General features: G+C 41.9%; 1 protein-coding gene across 2 annotated transcripts in view; it reads right to left on the bottom strand.

Moving 5' to 3' along the window:
* Positions 1-896: 896 nt before the first annotated feature.
* LOC137632626 (small nuclear ribonucleoprotein Sm D3-like) overlaps positions 897-25,444 on the bottom strand; it is a 41,735-nt gene continuing 17,187 nt past the window's right edge. The window contains exons 2-5 of one of the 2 annotated variants that reach the window (XM_068364693.1): positions 21,671-21,805; positions 10,306-10,413; positions 9,732-9,813; positions 897-1,371 (exon numbers count right to left, since the gene is read on the bottom strand). In XM_068364693.1, the coding sequence (XP_068220794.1) occupies positions 1,301-1,371; positions 9,732-9,813; positions 10,306-10,413; positions 21,671-21,796 (387 nt within the window). In that variant the 5' untranslated portion in view covers positions 21,797-21,805 and the 3' untranslated portion in view covers positions 897-1,300. Of the gene's footprint in view, positions 1,372-9,731; positions 9,814-10,305; positions 10,414-21,670; positions 21,806-22,556; positions 23,539-25,444 lie in introns of those variants that run through there. The other variant, XM_068364692.1, reaches the window with a different exon arrangement.

Below are 25,444 nucleotides of genomic sequence, written 5' to 3'. Positions count from 1 at the left end.
ACAAATCTACTTGTTAAAAGGGTTAACAAATGAACCATTTTTCAATAACATTACCATGAAATCTAAGAGGTCCCTCACTATAAACTTTCACCCGTAGTTTACTATTCTAACCATCCTTCAACTTATACTTTTTTAAGCAAAGCAAGGTTTCAGACCACAGCAAATGTGCTTAGTACATTAGGCAAAATCAAAGGTTTTACAATCTATCAAAATATTATGGTTTTAGGATACACTATCATAGAATTATATTGACATGGCTTGCTTGGCAGTTTTACCCATCTCACAATCACATGGGACCAAACGTTTTATTCCTTGGTCTTCAAAATACTTTTAACATCTTATGTTATCTAAAATAGAAGACTAACCCTAAGGACTTTACAGATTTCCTTGTCTCCATGATTTCTTACAAACAGGTTAGAAAAAGGCATCTCCAACTTGTAACTTTCCTTCCACTACTTATAAACCCATCAGTCATTGTATAATCATACCATTTTTCTGTTATGGAATCATACTAAAAAAAAAAAAAAAAAAAAAAAAATACCAAGTAAAAATAATTTAAATTTCCCAAACTAACCACCTACCTTGGTTGAAGCTACCACACAAAAGTTTGATAAAATCCTTTTATTTATAAGATTCACAAATAAGGTATAAATTGTTCCCTTATTTCAGACTTCCTCTGAACTTTTCCTCGGAATAACACTGGAAATCTCTTACTTGGCATTTTCAAGTAAGCTTAATCCTCTGAAAAATTTCAAAGGTAGTACATTCCCTTAGCATCTTGCTATTGTAGTCCCTCTTTACTCATCTTAATGCTCCTCCAACTCCAACTTACGATAAATAAATTTGTTATTAAAACGTCTATAACAGCAAGTTATTCAGGATCAATGAAAGAACACTCAAAACATTTTTGTACAATTTCAGAAAATAGACATAAAAATAAAACACAAATCAACTGATATCCAGGTATAAATTCCATGTAAAGTAACGTCTGATACATTTAGCTGGAATGAACGTACTTATTAACCAGTTAAAATACTGACCACTATGAAAAAAAAAATTCCTAACAGACAAAATAAGAATTCAGGCTTACTAAACCTTGCCATTTACATCTTATACTTGAGGAACATACTTGGTAAATATAAAACAATAATATAAGAGGGATTCCCTTAAACTATAAATTCAAACCTAGCCCACTGGACTTCAAATGCCTGCAACTAGAAAATTTATCAAAGACTAAATAAAAAAAGACCTAGGTAGCAGGAACATCTCAAACTTCAGAGGACCTTAAGATTTGGAGTCTTTAACGCCTCATAGGCCCACTAGGACCCCAGTTACGTCCCCCTCTTCCACCTCGCCCTCGACCTCTTGCAGCTGTTGATGAAAAATAAAAAGATGGAACTTAGAAGAAAATTGATATTAGCTCAATGTCAATACAGTTAATGTACTATAAAAACACTTGAAAGATATTTTTTTAACATCTTAATAATATGTACAGTAGTAATATTTCACAATTCTTAAATTTTGTATTTTTGTGGACGTGGGAGCATAAAAACAATTAGAATAGCGCCAACATATCCCTACGTGTCGTAAGAGGCGACTAAAAGGGACGGGATGAGGGGGCTAGGAACCTCCTCTCCTGTATCTACATCCTGTGAGACATCAAAGAGGTGGAGCTGGGGGGGAGAGTGACTGCTCCCCGTACTCTAGTTTTGGGGTGTTTGAATGTGCGTGGATGTAGTGCGGTAGAGGGTAAAAGATGAGATTGGAAGTATGTTTAGGAATAAAAGGATGGATATATTGGCTTTGTGTGAGACAAAGATAAAAGGGAAAGGTGAAGTGATGTTTGGTGAAATGTCTGGTAGTGTGTCTGGGATTGAAAGGGGAAGAGCAAGACAAGGTATGGCTTTATTGCAGAGAGAATGGATGACAGATAAAGTAGTGGGAGGGAAGGAGATACCATCTAGGTTAATGTGGGTAAGGGTTACGTTGGGTAGGGAATGTTGGGCTTTTGTCAGTGCGTATGGGCCAGGTTGCGAGAAAAGTGAAGAGCGGAATGAGTTCTGGAATGATTTAACTAGGTGTGTTGAAGGAATTATGTAGTTGTCATGGGTGACTTAAATGCTAGAGAGGGCGCTGGAGAGGTAGGTGTCATTAGGAAGTATGGCGTACCAGGTGAAAATGAGTGTTGAGCAAGAGATGGTGATAAGTTCTAGCTTTTTCAAAGAGAAAGATAAGAACAAGTATACTGTACTGTACAAGGGTAGGAGTGGCAAATGGAAGAGTGGTAGAAAGGGAGTTAATGGATTATGTGTTGATAACTAAAAGAATGTTTGGAAGATTGAAAGACTTGCACGTGTTTAGGGGTATGGCTAACGGGATGTCTGATAATTTTTTGGTTGAAGGAAAATTAGTTGTAGCAAAAGAGTGAGGGAATAGAGTAGGTGGATGTAAAAGGGAGCTAGTGAGGGTTGAAGAGCTAGTAAAACCGGGGGTAAAAAGTAAATATCAAGAAAGGTTGAAAATGGCATATGACGAAGTGAAAGTAAGAGAAACTGGTAATTTAGAGGAGTGGAAGTTAGTAAAAGAAAATTTTGTTGGGATTGCAAGTGATGTGTGTGGCAAGAAGTTTGTTGGAGGCAGCATGAGGAAGGGCAGTGAATGGTGGAATGAAGGAGTGAAGGTAAAAGTGAACGAGAAAAAGAGGGCCTTTGAAGAATGGCTGCTGAGTAATAGTGTAGAGAAGTATGAAAGATATAGAGAGAAAAATGTGGAAGTAAAGCCCAAGGTAAGTGAGGCAAAGATGGCAGCTGACCTGAGGTGGGGTCAGGGATTGGGTCATTCATATGAAGAGAATAAGTTTTGGAAAGAGGTGAAGAGAGTAAGGAAGGCTGGTTCAAGAATTGAAGAGACAGTGAAAGATGGAAATGGAAGGTTGTTAAAAGGAGAGGAGGCAAGAAAAAGGTGGGCGGAATATTTTGAAAGTTAACCGAGTGTTGAGGATAATGGGGAGGCAGATATAATTGCTGTTGCAGGTGTTGAGGTGCCGGTAATGGGAGATGAGAATGAGAGAGATTACAAGAGAGGAAGTGAAGAGAAGCACTAGATGAAACGAGAGTAGGAAAAGCGTCTGGTATGGATGGCTTGAGAGCTGAGATGTTGAAGGAAGGGGGTGCGACTGTACTTGAATGGTTGGTGAGAATGTTTAATAATGCATTTTGTGTTGTCAATGGTACCAGTAGATTGGGTTTGTGCGTTTATTGTACCACTATATGAGAGTAAGGGAGATGTGTACGAGTTGTAATTCAAGGGGTATTAGTTTGTCGAGTGTGGTGGGAAAAGTGTAAGGTAGAGTACTGATTAATAGGATTAAAGATAAAACAGAGAATGCAGTCTTAGAAGTACAGGGTGGTTTTAGAAGAGGTAAGGGTTGTGTGAATCAGATTTTTAGTTAGTCAGATATGCGAGAAATATTTAGCAAAAGGTAAGGAGGTGTATGTTGCGTTTATGGATCTGGACAAAGCGTATGATAAGATTTAATAGGGAAGCAATGTGGAATGTGATGAGGTTATATAGAGTTGGTGGAAGGTTGTTGCAAGCAGTGAAGTTTCCACAAAGGTAGTACAGTAAAGCATGCGTTAGGATAGGAAATGACGTGAGCAATTGGTTTCCGGTGAGAGGGGCTGAGACAGGGATGTGTGATGTCGCCGTGGTTATTTAACTTGTATGTTGATGGAGTGGTGAGAGGTGAATGCTCGAGTGCTTGGACGAGGATTGAAAATGGTAGACGAGAATGACCATGAATGGGAGGTAAATCAGTTGTTGTTTGCGGGTGATACTGTACTGGTTGCAGACGCAGATGAGAAGCTTGGCCGACTAGTGACAGAATTTGGAAGGGTGTGCGAGAAGGAAGTTGAGAGTTTATGTGGGTAAGAGTAAGGTTATGAGATGTATGAGAAGGGAAGGTGGTGTGAGGTTGAATGTCATGTTGAATGGAGAGTTTATTGAGGAGGTGGATCAGTTTAAATACTTGGGGTCTGTTGTTGCAGCAAAAGGTGGAGTGGAAGCAGATGTACGTCAGAGAGTGAGTGTAGGATGCAAAGTGTTGGAGGCAGTTAAGGGAGTAGTAAAAAATAGAGGGTTGAGCATGAATAAAGAGTTCTGTAAGAGAAAGTGATTGTACCAACTGTGATGTATGGATCGGAGTTGTGGGGAATGAGTGACGGAGAGACAGAAATTGAATGTTTGAGATGAAATGTCTAAGGAGTATGGCTGGTGTATCTCAAGTAGATAGGGTTAGGAATGAAGTAGTGAGGCTGGAATGGGTGTAAGAAATGAGTTAGCAGCTAGAGTGGATATGAATCTGTTGAGGTGGTTTGGCCATGTTAAGAGAATGGAAAATGGCTGTCTGCTAAAGAAGGTGATGAATGCAAGAGTTGATGGGAGAAGTACAAGAGGAAGTCCAGGATTTGGGTGGATGGATGGAGTGAAGAAAGCTCTGGGTGATTTAGATGTGAGGGGGGCAAGAGAGCGTGCTAGAGATAGGAATGAATGGCGAGCGATTGTGACGCGCTTCCGGTAGGCCATGCTGCTTCCTCCGGTGCCTTGGATGACCGCGGAGGTAGCAGCAGTAAGGGATTCAGTTATGAAGCTTCATCTGTGGTGGATAACGGGGGAGGGTGGACTGTGGCACCCCTGGCAGTACCAGCCGAACTCGGTTGAGTCCCTTGTCAGGCTGGGAGGGATGTAGAGAGGAGAGGTCCCCTTTTCGGTTTCATTTGTTTGATGTCGGCTACCCCCCAAAATTGGGGGAAGTGCCTTGGTATATGTATGTGATGTCCTACACATACAAATCAAAGTATGACTTCAGTGAAGCTCAAAACGGGAATTTAATCTTTAAACAAGGTTGTGGTAATAGTACTAGCTGGCAGACAACCCTTGTCCAGACACAATAAAGTAACCTTAATGTTGACATTAACCAACTTGTGGGGTGGTTAAGGACAGTGGCAAAAAATGAAACGCTTGTTTCTATAGATGCTCAACATAAACAACCTTTTATTGGTGGTGTTCACAGGTTCCTGCTCCACTTTTTTAGTGGCACCATCTGGCTGGTTTACTAATTAAGGAACTATCGATACACTTTTAGACTCGGAGAAGATAGAAATTGATTACTCCTGTCAACCACATAAAAACCCTGGAGTGAAGAAGTTTTTCATCAAGTGCTGTCAGGTGTGTGAGATAAGAAGAGAATGTATAAGGAATAGGCCAGACTATTTGAGGTATGCGTAGCAAAGGAAAAACGACCCTTGGCTTAAGGCGAATACAATAAATGAAGTACAGTAGCTTATTATAATTAGGTTATGTAAAGGCGAGTGTTTATTTCAGTTTGAACAACACTCTCTATGCAAAATGTTGGAGTATACCTGTTGTGTAAAATGAGTGAGGAGGTTAGTTCTAAGATTAACAGGAGGGAAAATTTGTGAATGCATGTACAGTAATTGTATACATAAATAGAAAAAAATGAAGAAAAATAAGTGTTTGATTCTGGTCCCTATAACTCTAATAAGGCGTACATCAATCTTAACCCTTTTACCCCCAAAGGACGTACTGGTACGTTTCACAAAAGCCACCCCTTTACCTCCATGGACGCACTGGTACGTCCTTGCAAAAAAATGCTATAAAAATTTGTTTTTCATATTTTTTTATAATTTTTTGAGAAAATTCAGGCATTTTCCAAGAGAATGAGACCAACCTGACCTCTCTATGACAAAAATTAAGGCTGTTAAAGCAATCAAAAAAAAAATATACTGCAAAATGTGCTAGGAAAAAAATAACCCCTTGGGGGTTAAGGGTTAGAAATTTCCAAATACCCCAGGGGTTAAAGGGTTAAAACGTAGATTTATGGTCGGAATTACAATTGACAGGCTTAAATAAAACTAGTATTAACCCTGGATAGGTACGGTGGGTCGTTTGCGACCCCGAGCGTCAAAAAAAAACAGGTTTTTCTCACGTGACTCACCCCCGTGACTGAATTTGTGGGTGATCGACCTGCAGGAGGTGTCTCCCCTACACGCTCTAGTAGTGTCCAGATGTGCATTGCTGTAGCTGTACTCCTTCCCCGATTTCTGAGACGCGTCGGGGTCGTTCGCGTCCGAGTTTACCCTTCTAGGGTAGTTTGCATAATTATCAAAGTTATTACGTATTATGAAATTGTCGTAGAATGGTGCAACTTGTATAGGTTATCAGTTGTGGAAAGTCTTGGTGGATTGTTTGGCTACCATGTGCATGTTTTTTTTTTTAGTTAAAATGTCGTTCATCACCACGAGGACCATTTTACCGCGAGTGCCCCTTTCTCATTTTTTTTCATTTTTTTTCCAAGTCATTTTTCCGTAAGATATTGCCAAATAGTGTCGTAAAACTTTTGCTTGTTTAGTGTTGGAAAGTGTGTCTAGATGATCTGGCTACCCATGCATGACTTTGTTTTTGTCAGATACGACGTAGTTATTGGTATATTGGGTATTTAACTGCGGTTACCAATTTCTGTTTTTTTTTCAATATTTGTAAAAATTACTACGTAGTAAGGAATTGCCGTATATTATTCATTTTTTTTTCATGTTTATGTGTTAGAAAGTGTGCCTTGATGGTTGGGCTAACACGTGCATGTCTTTTTTTTTATCTGAGATGTCGTATATTAGAATGTCGGGCATTTTACCGCGAGTGTCCCTTTTTCCTTTTTTTTCATTTTTTTGCCAAGTCATTTTTCCGTAAGATATTGCGAAATAGTGTCGTAAAACTTTTGCTTTTTTAGTGTTGGAAAGTGTGTCTAGATGATCTGGCTACCCATGCGTGATTTTGTTTTTGTCAGATACGACGTAGTTATTGGTATATTGGGTATTTAACTGCGGTTGCCAATTTCTGTTTTTTTTTTCAATATTTGTAAAAATTTACTACGTAGTAAGGAATTGCCGTATATTATTGATTTTTTTTTCATGTTTATGTGTTAGAAAGTGTGCCTTGATGGTTGGGCTAACACGTGCATGTCTTTTTTTTTATCTGAGATGCCGTATATTAGAATGTTGGGCATTTTTCCGCGAGTGCCCCTTATTATTTGTTTTGCATTTTTTTGCTTAGTCATGTTACCGTAAGGAATTGGCAAGTAGTGTCGCAAAACTTATATTTTTATAGTGTTGGAAAGTGTTTCTAGATGATCTGGCTACCCATGCCTATTTTTTTTTTAGCCAGATATGGCGTATATATAAGTATGTGTTCGATTTTCCTGTGATTGCCATTTTTTCGTTTTTTCCCATTTCTTTCAAAATTACTACGTACTAAGGAACTATCACAGAGTAATATTTCATTTATATGTTTATTTGTCGGAAAATATGCCCTGATGGTTTGCCTAGCACGTGGCTGAAATTTTTTTTTTCTGAAATGCCGTATATTAGAATGGCCATTTTTCCACGAGTGCCCCTTTTTATTTGTTTTGCATTTTTTTGCTTAGTCATGTTACCGTAAGGAATTGGCAAGTAGTGTCGCAAAACTTATAATTTTATAGTGTTGGAAAGTGTTTCTAGATGATCTGGCTACCCATGCCTATCTTCTTTTTTTAGCCAGATATGGCGTATATATAGGTATGTGTTCGATTTTCCTGTGATTGCCATTTTTTCGTTTTTTCCCATTTCTTTCAAAATTACTACGTACTAAGGAACTATCACAGAGTAATTATTCATTTAGATGTTTATTTGTCGGAAAATGTGCCTTGATGGTTTGACTAGCACGTGGCTGAATTTTTTTTTTCTGAAATGCCGTATATTAGAATGTTAGCCATTTTTCCTCGAGTGCCCCTTTTTATTTGTTTTGCATTTTTTTGCTTAGTCATGTTACCGTAAGGAATTGGCAAGTAGTGTCGCAAAACTTATATTTTTATAGTGTTGGAAAGTGTTTCTAGATGATCTGGCTACCCATGCCTATCTTTTTTTTAGCCAGATATGGCGTATATATAGGTATGTGTTCGATTTTCCGGTGATTGCCATTTTTCGTTTTTTCCCAATTCTTTCAAAATTACTACGTACTAAGGAACTATCACAGAGTAATGATTCCTCTAGATGTTTATTTGTCGGAAAATTTTGTTTACTTTTTTTTTGATTGAATATCATCAAATTTTTTTAGCTAAAATATTGTTTTACATTTTTTTTTTCGATTTTATTTCCCTTCAAAAAAATTTTTTTGGGTCAGAATTTTAATTTTATATTCGTAAAATAATCGACAATTATCCAGCAACCCACCATACAATTTTTATGCATATCCAATAATAATTAGATTAGTAAATAACACCTTGAAATTGACATACCCTTCCTACATTTCAAGTGGCAGATTAGGGAGTCTGAGTCAGTGTGGTTGGCGGCCATTTTGTGGACATATCCGAAGCGTAAGCTGCCCTATCTATATATATTCTTGTTCCCTATAGAATTTGTGATATTTTGGTATATTTTTACCTGCATAAATATCATATTATATATTAAATATATGTATTTTTTTACGGAATTTCTAAGTACTCAAAAAATTACCTTTAGATATGGCCCCTGATATAAATGTAATTTACAAAATAATGAAGATTTTTTTACATATTTCTATTTTAGGATAACATATGTTTATTCCCTAAAAAAATTAGCCACTTCCTATTTCATTTGGGTACCCAAAAAAATTCATGAAATTTGGACAAATTTTTTTGGCCAAAAAAAGTTACCCTTTTTTTCTCATTTCAGATCTTCACCTCCATGGGTCTGACTTCATCCAAAATACATCAAGATGTGTCCTAAACATTCAAGAATCAATTCCTAAAAGGATTTGTGTATATATGTATAAACTTTTTTTTTATGAATTTTTATGTCAGGTCTTTTTTTTTTTCTACTTAATTTTTTAAAATATTTATAATAAATAGTTTTTCTGCAGATGAGTAGTATTTATCTATACAGTTGTTTTAAGCATTCATTGAAGTTTTTTTTGGCAAAAGAAAAAAGGAGGTTACTGCAAAAACTGATTTTTCAAGAATTTTTTTTGGCGTCGGGGTCGTTCGCGTCCGAGTATACCCTTAAAGGGGTGTCCGAGGACCGTACCTATCCAGGGTTAATTAGCTATGCCCAAGCAAGGATGCCACTGCAAGGACAGAAATTTCTGAACAGAATTTTTTTTCTACTTAAGTGACAACATACATCCATTTTGGCATCTTTAAAGATGACATAATTTACCAAGATAACCATAGCTTATGTTTTATCTCCATATACAGTATTTATATATGCAATAGTTACTGTGCTGAACTCTTATTACTTAACATGCCCAGAATGGATAATAATGACCATATTTCATTCTAATTATGACAAACTATGGGCATAAACATTTTCTTACAAATTTCAAAATATTTAACAAATATCCATGAAGATTAGAGGGCATCAATTAGCAAAGAAAGCTTCCTAAGAATGTAATTCCCATTTACAGTTTATTCCACTTAAAGGAGAAAAAAAAATTATATCAGTATAGATTAAATCAAAGGCCGTATGGATAGTTTAATACAACTGTATTTGAAAATAAAAAAAAAGCTTAAAATTTGCTTAACACCACCAGGATTTTTTCTAGATTTGTAGGTAATCTAATAAAACTAAGTTTCAAGAATGAAGCAATAAAAACATCAAAAGGTAAAATAAACTCATTAATCAAAAATATACACGTTAACATACCTTGCGCTCGTAATATAGCAGACTTCCCACTACCTGCTGCTCCACCCTTTTTACCCGTCATGTTTTTGAACATTGGCGCATTCTGGAAATGAAGAAATAACATGAACATAACTCTTATTTAATTATAGAATCAAAATTTGAATTATATGCTACACAATACATTTAGTAATAAATATTCCAAGTCAGCAATTAGCCTGAACAAAAGTAATTATGCAAAATTGTCAGTACAATGATTATAATCATAAAATGGCTCCTCATCAAAGATGATCACATTTAATTAAAAAATCAAGAATTTGGTCTCATGAAAAATGGGATTCAGTGTTTAGTGTAGCCTAAAGTCTTTGAACACAACCATTAGGTATTCTTGTATAGAGGTTATTAAACTTGTTTTGGTTCATATGTACTACAGTAATGCCAGACACTAAGATTCACATTTCCATTTAATTTTCCGGGAAGACCCATAAAATAATCAAGAGTCAGCAATAAAGTGTATTTTGTTATTTTTTCCATTACTATACTGGACACTTGGACAGTATAATGTAACATTTGTATAAAAAGAGAGAGAGAGTGTTACCTTTAACATGTCAGGTAGAATCAAGAATCTGATTTTGGAACCTCTGATGAAAACGTTCTCCAACCGTGCTGTTTGGCCGTTACGATAAGTGACGGTGCATGACTCCATCTGAAAAATATAATCATCTATTTATTGGGAATCACAAATCATTTAATTATGAAACAGTGGGTTTATGACTACTAAGAACCCACTTGCAAAAATCAAATACAAATCTCCAGTACAAGTATAATCTGATATTCATGTTTTGCATACTGAATGAGTATGCCTGGAATCAAAGGACATGTACGAAGTGAAGCTAGATTTCATAAATTTATACAACAATTGGTTTAATCTAGCGAGTTATGGACTTTCTAATAATGTCAATCCAATGAAAAGACACTTGGGTATTTTATAGAATTTGTTTTACCAAGGAAAACCCAGTAAGTGATTTGAATTATTTCCGAGTAAGCCCACCCTCCAATCACCAGATATTTTTTCCCAACACCACTTGCCATCATCAAAGAAGATGAACTCAGCTAATAATAAAACATAACCTGTGCCTAAAAGGTCGATGCTTTTCCCATTTACTTGAATATCATAAGATGATATATTGTATCCTTTTCAAGCAAACCATGTTATTTTTTTAATAATACAACCGCAGAGCCACTAGTGCATAGTACTCATCCTTTAGTTCTACAAAGCATGAAGTCTCCCTCTCCGATGAAGGACAACACAGACGGCACCGTTTCTATTCTGAACTTTATTTGCCAAATACTTGTTCAAAGATAGGTAGATGACCAGTCCACAGAACCCAGTTGCCTTTTTCCACTAGGAAGAGTTAACTAAAGAAGTCGAGATCAATCTTGAACAAAATCAAACCATTGTTCTCTCATCTTAAGTAGTGCCATAGCCTCTATACCATGGTCTTCCACTGTCTTGGGTTAGAGTTCTCTTGCTTGAGGGTACACTCTGGCACACTTCTATCTTAAATCTTATTTCTCTTCCTCTTGTTTTGATAAAGTTCTTAAAGTTTATAAACTGATATTTATTTTATTATTGTTGCTCTTCTTAATGCTTTTCCAACTAGGGTTGTAGCTTAGCAAGTAATAAAAATAAAAATAATAATAATAAATAATGAACATTCCTTCCACCTCTGCCAGCATGGTCAGGGTTTCCCTTGATGTTGGATGTACCACTAGGAACTTGATCGGAAGAGATGAGGAAGGGACAGTAGGTCCAAAAAGGATCATAAGAAACCATCCTGAAGGACAATAACCACCCGAGGCTCGGCCTAACTTCACCACCTAGCACAATGGCAAAACCAACAACCTCCTACTCTACTTAGCAGGAGGGGGTGAGTTATTTCTACATTTCCCTCAATCTTTCATCACCCACAACAATCCTTCCTAGGAGCAGGATGCGACGATTTAACAGGTTGCTTACGCTAAACTCTCTTCTTACACATCAGGATATGTGCCTACCACTGCACATGTGGCCACAATTGGCACTCAGAACAAGAGGACTGCCTGCGAAGACATGCGACAAAAACAAAACACAGAGGGAGTGCAGATCCACAGCCAGCTTTGCCATGAAGCAGCTACAGCAACCACCCAAGCTCTGGCAACAGTAACTTCTTGTTTCTGCTTGTTATATCCATTTCGAAGTGCAACTTCAGTTCTCGCAGAAGTAATATCCCAATTCAAAGGGTGAGGGTTTGTATGTCGTAAAGGATCAAGCCAAAGTTCCGTTCTAAACTTCCTAACTCAGAATGAGGGAATAGTCAAATATCGGTTTGGGGTTTAGCGCAACACCTATTTGTCCTACGCTTGCTACTAGTTTCCTAAAAAGTTGTAGCATCTCATTTTGTTTTTGAAGAAATTCCATTGGTACTTGATTTCAAATAAGCAGCCACTACGTTGTACTATACTATAATCTCTACCACCACCTCTTATCTAAATAGGGTACTGATCATATTTTTACTAATACTTTTAGTGTAATATGACAAATTCGGAGTCAATTTGTATTTTTCCTAACCATACAAACCTTAGCTATTTACATAGGGGTTTACTTTCGGCGTAGCTGAAATGACGAGCCATTAGATTTTAATGAGGGTTAAACTACCCCCGCGCTAGTTAGCACGGGGGTAGGGGAGGGGTAACTAGCTAACCCCCCCGCCCCACACACACACACCGGTGAGCTGCCTCACTTCACTTAGAGGTAGGACTTGTCTTGGGGGACAGGGCAGGCGGGCAAATATGTCTAAATAGCTAAGGTTTGTATGGTTAGGAAAAATACAAATTAACTCCGAATTTGTCATTTGTTCCGTAACCGAAATACAAACCACGCTATTTACATAGGGTGACTTACCCTTAGGCAGGGTGGAAAGTCCCCAGTCTTACTGGCTTTGGCTTACCCGGGGACTCACAATCCGAGTGAGCAGCACTCGAGAAAAAGAGTCCCTGCACCTCGCAAGTTCTTGCTACGCAAGAAACGTGCGGCCTACATAAGCTTGTATGTGGAGGGAAGAAGTGTGACTCGTCCTATGAAGTTGACCTGAAGTCCTTTAGATGGAATTCTAGGCTAGGACGTTCCCAATACCACCTCGTCAGGGTATGGGGGACGCGACAGTATTATACTTAATACTAGGAATAAAAGGAAGCATGGTTTACCTGCAGAGGTTTGAGGTCAGCTATGCACAGACCCAGGATGTTGCATTCACCAAGAGAGGGGAGAATGAAGAAAGAAGTAAGGGCCAGACATACTCTTTCATTCACGCAGACTAAAACCGGGTAACAGTGCCCTCAACCTTCTGCTACTTGTCCATTAAGGAGCCTGAGGATAGACCAGCTGTTGTGCAGCCACCACAGGGCCGATAGTAAAAGTATCGAGGCTCCTGTGGGTCACGTCCTGCTGGTAGTGGGCTGTGAAGGTCGTTTGACGCTTCCAGACCCCAGCTTGTAGCACCTGCGTCACAGATTAGTTTCTCTTGAAGGCCAGGGACATGGTGATGCCCCTGACATCATGTGCCCTAGGGCGACGTGACGGAGGAGGGTCTGGATTCAAGGCATGATGAATGGTCCGTCGAATCCAGGCTGAGATGGTATTCTTGGTTACCCTCCTCTTCGGCCTTCCCGTGCTCACAAACAGAGCTTGCACACGGGGACGGACTGCAGCTGTTCTCTTAAGACACCACCTCAGACTTCTTACTGGGCAGAGTAGCAGATGATCTGGGTCATCTGTTACGGAATGGAGACTCATGACCCTGAAGGAATCGAACCGTGGGTCCGGCACTCCAGGGTTCTGAGTCTTGGCAACAAACTCAGGGACGTACCTGATCGTTACCTCCCCCCATCCCCTTGAATGGGTGATGTCGTATGAGAGACCATGAAGTTCACTGACTCGCTTGGCTGAAGCCAGAGCGAGCAGGAATACCGTCTTCCAAGTCAGGTGTTGGTCAGAGGCCTTGTGAAAAAAATTAATAATAGTTGGGGAAAATAAAAACCATTTCCACATATAACAAGCTTGGGTTATATATGTTTTAAAGTAACTCTCATTATCAATTCCCTTTTGTCATAATGTCTGATATTCTGCCCCAGTCCTGTACTATAATGATTTTCCATATATTCACAGTAAAGATTTCAATTTTTCTTAAATAGGTTTACTGTACATATTTTGCCAGCAACAAATTCATTTATTTTTATAACAAAGTCATGAATAGAAGCATTATTTATATTTTCAAGGGGTATTGTAATTTTTTTTGGTCCTACCCGTTGTCTAACCACATTTGTTTTCGCAGCACGCCCTACTCTCTGTAAGGTTTTAGAGAGGCAACTAGAAATTGAGTTAAGACATGGCACAAGAAAAATGATTGGAAGGTTATTGAATGATTCCTACAACTGAATAGGGTTAATCAGCTCAGTATAAACTTCCTTTACCCTACTGAATGAACATTGTATAGAAAAGAGAGTAAATCACTCCCTGGAATTGAATGTACAGTATCGCAAAATGGGATTATCTCGTTTGATAGCAATAAATGATGCATTGCAAAAATGGGTGAAAAGGGAGAAGGTAAAGATATGTACTCAATTTTCAATGCTCAGCTAGAAGATGATGTCATTTGAGAAGTTTTGACATCAGGCACGGCCCTTCTTCAGTATTCTCAGTTCAGTTGAAAAAGAGCTTCGACAGTTGAAAACCTTGCGAATCCAAGATTTCATCAACAAGGATCAAGATATTGCTACTCCACATCACCAGATCACAAAAGGTGATTCCATACTGGAACTTAGTAACGGACAGTTTTTTTTTAAATGTTTGCCCCAGAACCAAGTGAACGTAAGGGGGCCTAAAACCGTCTTTTTGTGGAGACAGTCAAACGTTCAAGTGTCATAAACATTAATAGTTAACTGGAACTATTGAAAGGGCATACTGGTACTTGCCCAAATAGATACACGGTTAGGAGTGCTTCTGTTTATACTTGTACTGTATAGGAACACTTATGAGTGCCCCACCTGTGGAAATCTTGTTTGGTTAATTTGTTTATCTTATTACCCGGATGCTGAAGTTTGACGTAAAGGAATGCTAATTTTGCCTTTAACTTTCTATTTGGATTGATGGGTCCATGCTAACATAACCCTAACAGTTGTTTCAAAATAAATATTATTTTCTTGTGTTTTATGAATACAGCATATCATTCCTGCTCCTACACCAATGTGGCCCCCCTTCCCCAGCCACTGTTTTTTAAGATCTCTTAAGTACAGTAATTTATCATAATTCTTTCCTCCCACAGTGTGTTCCGTTATTAATTATAAGATTCCCTTTCACCAAATGTTCTTATACCTTTATTTATAAGCCAGCTAGCCCAATGAAAGGTATGATAAAAAGCAAGATTCTAGCTGGGTCCCCTTGCCCAGTATAAATCAAGGGGTGGTGCTCAGAGCTCCATTCTCTTGACCTGTTACTTAGGTTTCTTTGAGTATTTCACCGTTGTATACAGTATTTGTTGTGTAGTGAATGTCGGGTTGTGGTCGGCATTCGGACAATAGGCAGTTCGGGTGCTACCTCTGGCCACAGTCCGCAAACCACTACAGCCTGGCGTAATGGTTCGAACGGGGGTCTCTTCAGTGCCCTGAGGACCCGAACCACGTTCCAAGAAGGAGGTCTCACTTCCGACTGAGGGCAGGTAAGTTCGCAGCTTCGTATGAGTAAGGAAAGTTCCAGCGAGGAGGAAATGTCTATTCCTTTCAGCCTGAGCGATAGCCTTTCACCGCCGAGACCGAAAGGCGTATTTCCTCCCGCAAATAAACGAGGAACTCCGCTATTACTGGAATAGAGGCATTGAGGGGAGAGATACGCCTCCCACGACACCAACCACAGAAGACTCTCCACTTCGCCTGGTAGACCCCTGCGGATGACTTTTGCAGGTGTCGAGACATCCTTTCCGAAACTTGTTGCGAAAAGCCTCTCTCAGTGAGGAGACGCTAGATAGTTTCCAGGCATGAAGCCGAAGCAATGCCACGGCTTTGTGGAAGATGTTGCAATGTGGTTGTCTGAGTAGCTCGTGTCGTGGGGAAAACTCTCTCGGAGGTTCCGTCAGGAGCTGCAGAAGGTCCAGGAACCACTCTGCATGATGCCATAGTGGAGCTATTAAGGTCATTGACAGGTTGACCGATAGTCTGGTCTTGTTGAGCACCCTTCTCATCAGACAGAACGGTGGGAAGGCGTAGACGTCGATGTTGTCCCACCGTTGTTGGAAAGCATCTAGCCAGAGTGCCTTGGGGTCCGGGACTGGGGAGCAGTACAGCGGCATCTTGAAATTCAAGGCTGTCGCAAACAGGTCCACTGTCGGGGAACCCCACAAAGTCAGGACTTTGTTGGCTACTTGAGGATCCAAAGACCACTCGGTACTCACTATCTGCGAAGCTCTGCTCAGACTGTCGGCGAGCACATTCCTTTTGCCAGGAATGAAGCGAGCTGATAGACGTATCGAGTGGACTTCGGTCCATCTCAGTATCTCTACTGCAAGATGGGATAGCTGTTTTGAAAAGGTACCTCCCTGCTTGTTGATATAAGCCACTACTGTGGTGTTGTCGCTCAACACCACCACGGAGTGGCCCGCCAGGGTCTGTTGGAACTGTTGAAGGGCCAGAAATACGGCCTTCATCTCTAGCAGGTTGATGTGGAGGTACTTTTCTGATTCTGACCATAGGCCTGAGGCCCTCTGGTTCAGAACGTGGCCCCCCCCACCCTTCTTTTGATGCGTCCGAAAACAGCATCAAATCCGGGGGAAGGACGAGAAGATCCACTCCCTTTCGAAGGTGGTCGTCGGTCAGCCACCATCGCAGGTCCGTCCGTTCCACAGGTCCTATCGAGACCAGAGAGTCCGGGGAATCGATGCCTTGATCCCACCGGGACTTGAGCCGCCACTGCAGAGATCTCATCCTGAGGCAGCCGTTGGGAACTAGGCGGGCCAAGGAGGCTAGGTGACCTAAGAGACGTAACCAAGATTGGGCCGGAAGGTCTTCTCGACTGAGGAAATGCTTTGCAACCCTCCTCAGCCTTGCTATCCTGTCGTCTGATGGAAAGGCTTTGTGGAGATTGGTGTCTAATATCATGCCTAGACATACCAGTCGTCGTGTTGGGAGCAGAGAGGACTTCTCGAGATTTACCATGATCCCTAGATATTGGCAAATTCCCAGAAGCCTGTCTCGGTGTCGAAGAAGGGTCGACTCCGAGTCTGCCAGGATCAGCCTGTCATCCAGATAACGGAGGAAACGGATGCCGTTCCTGTGCGCCCACGAAGATATCAGTGTGAACACTCTGGTGAACACCTGAGGTGCTGTGGAGAGACCGAACCACAGCACCTTCAATTGGTAGATCTTGTTGTCTAGGCTGAATCTTAGGCACTTCCTGGAAGACAGATGGATTGGGATTCAGATCCAGTGTGCACATGAAGTCTTGCGGTCTCACTGCAAGTCTGACCGTGTCTGCTGTCTCCATGCTGAACGAAGTTTGCTTGACAAACTTGTTCAGGGCTGAGAGGTCGATGACAGGTCTCCAGCCTCCAGACGCCTTCTTTACAACAAAGAGTCGACTGAAGAAGCTTGGGGAGCCGTCTACGACCTCCTGGAGAGCATCCTTCTTGAGCATGGTCTCGATTTCTGCCCGAAGGGCTAGCACCTTTGCCGATCCCATGGCATAGGAGCTCAACGACACTGGATTCGCTGTCAGGGGAGGTTGAGATGATATGAACGGGATGCGATATCCTTGTCCGATCACAGAGACCGTCCAGGAATCGGCCCCGTGTTGCTGCCACCTGAGCACGCAACTTTGCAGGCATCCCCCCCACAGGTGGACACGCAGGGGGACTGCCAATCCTAGCGTTTGCGGCCTCGGGCGCTCCTCCTAGGATTTCTGCCTCCCCTGGAGGACTTTCCGCCCTTCTTGTCTTTGACAGGAAAGGGCTGCGGTTTAGACACCTTGGTCTTAGCTGCCGGAGCCTGCTTCGGTGTCTTGTGAGGCTGCTGTTGCTGTTGAGGAGCTGGAGGTTTGTAGGGCCGAGATGTAAGGGCCTTCTGGAGGAGCGAATCATGACTCGTCTTCCTCCACCTCTCAGCTGTCCGTTCTACATCCTTGGGCTCAAACAGGTTTCCTCCAAGGATGGAGGAATGTCTGAGCTTGCTGACATCCATAGCGGGGACCTTCAGGTGGAACCTCTCAGTCACCGCATCACGTCGCTTAAGAATCGAGTTAGCCCACAGGTTAGTGACTTGGTGAGCTAAAAACTCGATGGAGCGCGTGCCCGAGAGGAGGAAGGCCATTGCTCTCATTGGACAAGTCCTCAGAGTGCAATAGGATGCCCAGAGACCCTAGCCAGACATCCAGCCACGAAGTGGCCTGCATGGCACACTTCGCGACTTTCTCTTGGCTCAGGATCTCCGACGCTGAGAATGTCACCTGCCGGGCATAGAGTTTCTATAGAGAGAGACCCCTGGTGAGCTCTTCCACGGAGTGATGGAGGGGAAGAGCTAAACAAGACTCCTCCATGATCTCGAAGTACCTCCTCTGCTGAACGCGAGGAGGTGGGAGGAGCTTGTTCCCGGCAGAAGAACGGCTGGAAGAGGCGAGCTCGGAAAGCTGGCACTCTTCACCCCCTGGGACCAGGGTAGGGCTGCACTGGTCTTGGGGAGCTTCTGAATACCATAAACCTGGTCCAGGACCGTATCCTTGCCTTCGTGAGGGGCGGTCTCGGGGTCCTTAAAACTATTGAGTTGCCTCATTAGATTAAGGACCTTCCAGAAGGCGTGCTCCGACTCGCGCTGCTCTCCTCCTTGTGGACTGGTAGCTAAGTCTCCTGTCCTCATTGGCTCTTCATGGGGGGCCACGCGGACGTTCTCCCGGGGAAAGGTTGGCTCTGGACGAAACCTCGACGATGACTTGGGTATCGTCTTTGAGTCCTTGGGCTCCCTCCTGGGAGGGATAAAGGACTCCAGCAAAGAGGTCTGGAAGGTCCCACCTACGGAGACTTTTCTCTTCCCTGAGGTGGGGTTCCTCCTATTGGTGCCGTGGGAGAGTGCCTCACCTCACTGGATTCTCCCGAGGACGGGAAAGGTTCGTCCGCAGGAGAAGGAGAAAACGCCTGCAAAGGGGAAGGGGCCTTCCCGACGGACCTCTTGGGAGCCAGCTTAACCCTGGGAGAAGTTACCGCGAAATCCACTCCTCTCCTTCTCTTCAGCGGGGGCGAGGGAGCCTTTGGTTTTAGTCCCAGATCAGCGAGGGTTGGCTTCATAGCCTGCACAACCGCTTTCATCAGGGAACCAAACCAAGGCTGGCGGCTGACTGACGCAGTGTCAGCGATTCCCGCTGGAAGGAAGGGGATCGGCTGATCCTTAGGAGTGGATACTACAGGGCCTGCTTGAAATTGAAATGAAGAAAGGGAAGAATGTTGCCTGGACCTCTCCGATGAATCTTCCTGCTCCTGGACGGGTGCTCGGCGCTTACGAGATGGCGATCGCGAGGACGATCTGGAAGCAAACGGCCCCGGCAACTCGCAAGGTTGGGCGCGCTGCGAATCCCGGCAGGAATCGCGTTGGGGCGCGCGTGGGCGTGCTGGCGATCAGGAGAACGATAGCGCGTATGCGAACGGTGGAGCCTAGGTGAGAGTAAGCGCACTGGCGAACGATGACGCGTGGGGCGAGTAGACGACCGACTGCGCACAGGCGAGTTTGCGCGTGGGTGAGTAGGAGACCTGTGGCGATCAGACGCGTGGGAGCGTTGGTGAGCGGCGCGGGAGTGTAGGAGAACACTGGCGCGTAGGAGATTGCCGACGCGTAGGATAGCGCGCAGTGGCACGGAGAGAAGTTGCCAACTGGGCCGCTGATGTGCTCGAGGGCGGGCTCAGGAGTTGACTCGTGGGCGCGCATGCACTTTAGAAGTGCGCACAGGAGAAAACGCACGGTGGTGCGTAGGCGGCGGTCGATGCGCAGGGGAACGCTGGCGAGGCAACGGATCAATGTCCTTGCCTGTGCCCAGATCCGAAGATCGTGGGCGCGTGGGCGAACGTTGGCGCGCAGTAGTGTGCTGACGAGTAGGAGGTTGACGGCGCTCAGGAGACTGTTGACGCGCAGGGCGCGCAGCAGGGACCGAAGGGCGCGTGTGCGCAGGCGAGCGCTGGCGAACAGGGGCGCGTTGGCGAGAAGAGTCTGACGACTCATCAGCAGGAGAGCGCTGGCGAGGAGAGTCAGGTGACTCTTCAGCAGGAGAGCGCTGGCGATCAGAAGAGCGGTGGCGCTTGCGCGCTACTGAAGGGCGCACAGGTGAAACCTGGCGCGGAAGAGACTTACCCACATTGTGGGATAAGCTCTTCTGCCCCGAAGGGACTGGTGCTTGAGTTAACAAGGAAGATCTGGTAGGCGCAGGAGATAGCGAACAATCTGCGGAAAGGTCCAGTGATGTTACTGCCACGGTCTGCTCCCGACGAGAAGAGTCCTTTGCGGGGGACGATGAAGATGAAGACCCAAAGAGAAGGCGCCTCTTAACTCCCTTGTAAGGAGAAGGAAGGCCTCGGCGGCGAAGAGGAGGGCGAGCCTTACGGCGAAGATGACCCCGAGGCAGGGTATCACCGTCGTCGGTCCTCCGAAGAGAGAGACCGTTGGACCCAGCTTCCCCCTCGAAGAATGTTCGGAGGGGGAACCTGAGCCTTAGGCATCATCCGCAACAGTAGCAGCTGGGGTTTGACCCGACCCGTCGGACGCCTCTGCCACAACAACGTCGACTATAGCCAGAGGGTCTACCTCTGGTATTACCGGCGACTGTTGGACAGCTGCCCCCAACTGGATCAGATCTAACAGGGCTTCCTTGGAGGGCGAGCCCTTAAGCCCCAAGGAAGCCCAAAGCTGGAAAAGATCATTGTTAGATACAGTCTGGTCATAATCAACAAAATCAATAATGTCCGGGGGGAGGTGGAGCTGCCTCGCTATGGGAGGCAACACCCTCTCCCGAACCCAGAGATTAGGAAACAAAAAAAGGCCCTACGCTACCACTCGGCGGCCTCTCGCGAGAGACCGAACGAGTGGGAGCTTCGGAGGAGGTTCGGGCAACGGAAGAAGAGTCCTTTGGAGCCTTCCTTCCCCAGGGCAGACCCTGAGGGAGAACAGTCTCGCTTAGAACTCTTCTTACGCCGCCGGGCAAACCTCTCCCACTGGGAGGTAGGCCACTCCCTACATTCCATACAAACATTATCACTTTCACCCCGTTGACCTTGACACTGCAGGCAAAGGGTGTGAGGGTCTGTATCGACCGCCGACATGAATCTTCCTCAGGGGCGGTCGGGAAGTCCAGGGCATTTCGGCATAATGGGAAGAAAAGGTAAAGGCCAACTTCAAACACACAACTGAAAGAAAAAGAAAAACAGATTAAGGCTGTCAAATATGCGGGGACGAGACAGACACGTCTGTACATCGTCCGAGCCAAAAGTGAAGTGAGGCAGCTCACCAGTGTGTGTGTGTGTGTGTGGGGGGGGGGGGGAGGGGTAGCTAGCTACCCCTCCCCAACCCCCGTGCTAACTAGCGCGGGGGTAGTTTAACCCTCGTTAAAATCTAATGGCTCGTCATTTCAGCTACGCCGAAAGTAAACCCCATGTAAATAGCGTGGTTTGTATTTCGGTTACAGAACAATTCTATTTTTCCTAGCTAAACAAAACCGATTCCTTCAACTCAGGATAAACGTGTTCCCACCAATATCATAACCTACATGTGGGAATCGAGCATCCAAACACAATAAAAGGCAAATAATAAAAATAAAACCAAAAACTTTATACCACACAAGTTGGGCAGCTTTTACCATTTTGTTCTTAAAGAAGTTGGATTGCACAAAATGACAGCACACTTACCTGTACATTCATGTTATCTTCTGCTTCCAAGAGCTTGCCTCTGTACACTTCACCAAGCATGGTCTCCACAGTGACTGTATGGCCTTCCGCTTCATGCAGAACTTTGATAGGTACTCCAATAGACATGATGAAAACCTAAGATTATCAAAATCTAATTAAGATCAGCAAATCAGTAAATTCAATTCGCAGCAGTGACAATGACAATAAGAAGTGAAACCAGTAGTGTAACATCTTTCATCTACAATCCACTAATTGAATTTCAGTTAAGATTATAACAGGTCATCTCTTTAATGCATTATATATTTCAAGTCACAAGAATGTTTCAACATCATGCTTACTTTCTGCCAGTTTCAAGAGTAGCAATCACAAAGTACTGGTTTATAACAAACTCACCAGTAATTTCTCATAAAGGATTCCCCCCCCCCAAAAAAAAAAAATTGAGTACAGCATGCGCCAAAGGCCATAACTTGAACAGATTAATGTCAGCACTGATAAAAAAAGAGCATACTTTCAAGTTCATGTGAACAAGCATTGATTACCACCGTTTTAATGCATAAATAAGTACGGTAATTGTTATAATTCTTAAATTCTATTGAAACTAATATTGCAAGAAACTTCTTCCTAGCTTTCATTCCTTACCTGTAGGTATTTACACAACTGTATATTTTTTTCTAATAAATAATCTGAAACAAAGGCCCAAAGTGTTTGGTGCCTGAAAAAGCAACTAGCAGTTACAATAGCATGCAATGTAAAATAGTCATATACAAGATACTTATGACAGCTGCAGTACTTCAGAAAATCAAAGTACTGGAGTTAAATATCACATACAAAATTATTCTTATGAACAAAAATGTATTCAATGCTTAAGGGAACTTGAAAGACAATATTATATTCAAAATTATAATTTGTACTATAATCAAATGTCTATATTACAAAGTAATACACTAAGCTATGACTTAAAACAATTTAGGCTACGACTGCTTAAAGGTGAAGTTTAAAAACTAATACATTATCCTGAATAGTCAAGTGCAAGTTACATTTTCAGCAAAATACCCAGAACATATCTACAGTACATTCATATTGCATAAGAGAATCATTTCCCTTTATTACTACCAGTCTTTGACTTATAATATTGGGAGCAAAACCATTAAACACAAAGCACCATTAATGTCCCTATATAATAATAATAATCTTGCTACAACAGGACAGGTAAATTATCGATGTCTATTCTTTTTGTTACTCTTCTTGATTTTGTGAGAGCTCTTTGAAACCTTGTGGAGTGAAGCACCATCCCGTGAGGAATCGCCATTCACTCCAGGATTAACAGAATCTTTCGAGTTATCCTCGCTACCGGAATTGACATCGTTGGTATCGGTATTGTCTTCCAACCTATCCGCCACCTGTTCTACAATGCCACTAACTGCAGCCATCGATGTGATGGAGGATTTGCTGAAAAGTCTCTCGGCTTCTTTGAATTTTCTGTTTCTCTTATCATTTTTTGCATTAGTGTTCTTATTGGTTACTAGATATCTATCCCAACCCCTTATGATATTCCCATACAATTGAGTGTCCTCTAAATACGATCCTTCAAAGGCATAGATCTGTCTTTCTAGGGAAGCTAAATTATCAGCAATTTCAGCACGTCTTTTCACCAACTCAGCTAGTTCTGCTCTAGTGTCATTCCCCGTGACAGAACCCACACTACTCTTTGACATCTTCATCTTCAAGACTTGTTAAAGATCTGCATAACCTAGAAGAAATGTTTATGGCTGAATTTAACACAGGATGAAACACAGCTGTCGCCTTGAGATATAGTCCTGAAGAGCGGTCTATGTGAGGCTGGATCAGGATGCAAGCTCTCCAAAGACCTAGAAAAGAAGAGGTCAATTAATGTGTGTAAGTTTTAAAGAGCTGCTCAATCTAAATTGACTATCTAAATTTACTTAAAGTTACTAAGGAAAAAATTCTTCTCTATTTACTCATCAAATATGTTGAGCTCCTTTAAAACATACACAAATTAAAAACCTCCAGTGCACCCTATCCTAAAGAACTATATCTATTCTTCCATGTGGTATGAAAAATAGTTAAGTTCCTGTCTACATAAACAAAATGTAATAGTTACAAGCAAAATACAAGTCTCTAACAGTTTGCACTTACCGACATGAAAAATTGCCCTTATTTCAGATTATAAAGAATTAAAACAAAAGCAACCTTAACAAAAAGACCAATATGTCATTTACACAAACACACACACACACACATATATATATATATATATATATATATATATATATATATATATATATATATATATATTACTCTCCATTTACAAGGTTACAGAATTAAAAAAAAAAAAAATATATAAAAACATTTGTTTACCACTGCCCAACCAAAAAGAAACAGAAGATTAATCTCTCAATCAGTTATTGAAAGATAAATGTACAGACCTCCTTGGTTCTTGGACTTAATCTGATAACATTCTATAATAAATTTCATTTGAGAAGCACACCCAAAAGAAAATTACCTTATTCATTCTATTTTCAATTACAGAAGGTTTAAAAAAAAAAAAGTTTACAAGAGTACTACACATCTTGGAATCAACCAAATTATAACTTAAATTCAACTGAGGGAAATATGCCATAAGGAAAAGTAAATATACAAAACCCCAGTAACCCTTAACCCCTACATAAAAAAAAAAAAAGTGAAACAACAAAAAAACAGGAAAATAATGACCTTGTTCATGTTTAAAATCCATCTACATGAAGTCAAGAGTAATATTTTAACAGTGACTAGTCAACATGTTTTTTCTTCACCATGGATTACCTTAAATTTCAAAATAAAGAAACAGTAAATCACTTATACAAGGGATGGAGTTACCAGACCCATTTGACTCCTAGAGTGAGCTGGATTACTAAAGAGATTACCACATATGTGCATCCTATAAATTCCACGAATTTTGTCCCTTATAAACACAGTTCACGAGTTGTGACGTCTCCACTCTGTACATGCGCACCAGCAATCTTCACACTTCCTTTGGTACAAGCAGTCTGCCTTGCAGAACATTCCAGTATCCTTGTTGATGTATGGAATAAAATAAACTTATGTCTCGGGATCTTATTTATCCATTCCTGCAACCATCTGGTATCACCAATACCGACATCAGAAGATGGCTAAGCTGGGCAACTTCGGCGATACACTTAGGCCTCTCAAAATGTAGCAACAGCTCTATGCTTTGCATAACAAGCAAACATTTGGGGCTCTAACAATAATGTAAAAACAAGAGCGTTACACATATCGTGGAGCATTTGCTGATCACAGACAAGATGGCTGAGGCATAACAGGAAGTTTAGTTCCATTCTAATAAATTAGGAGATACTGTACAGTATGCCTAACCTAAAATATCCAAAACAAACCTTAACTATATTAGTATCTTTATCAGAGGGTTAATAGCTGGTGGGCATGGCCGCTGATCTACAAGCTGTCCAACGGTATCTCTGAAATCATAGTCAACTAAGGGTCTCGGTGGGATATTGGCTGTAACAGGTTTGCTACCGTAAGGTATAGCAAGTATGAATGCCAATCCTATTTTCTATGCCATCCTTTTGGACATTTCCATTGGTCTGATTACCTCTGCTCAAGGTACAATGGACGAGTAGCCCACCTGTGTAAACATGATGCTGTACAAACTATTCACACCAAAGAAAGATTGCTATAAAACATGGTTTTAATGAAGACTAAACTAACGTACGAAAATATACTTCTTATAATACCATG

Source organism: Palaemon carinicauda, chromosome 41 (assembly GCF_036898095.1).
Source record: "Palaemon carinicauda isolate YSFRI2023 chromosome 41, ASM3689809v2, whole genome shotgun sequence".
Lineage (NCBI taxonomy): Eukaryota > Metazoa > Arthropoda > Malacostraca > Decapoda > Palaemonidae > Palaemon > Palaemon carinicauda.
Note: the sequence above shows the minus strand (reverse complement) of the source record. Positions and strands in the feature narration are given on the sequence as shown.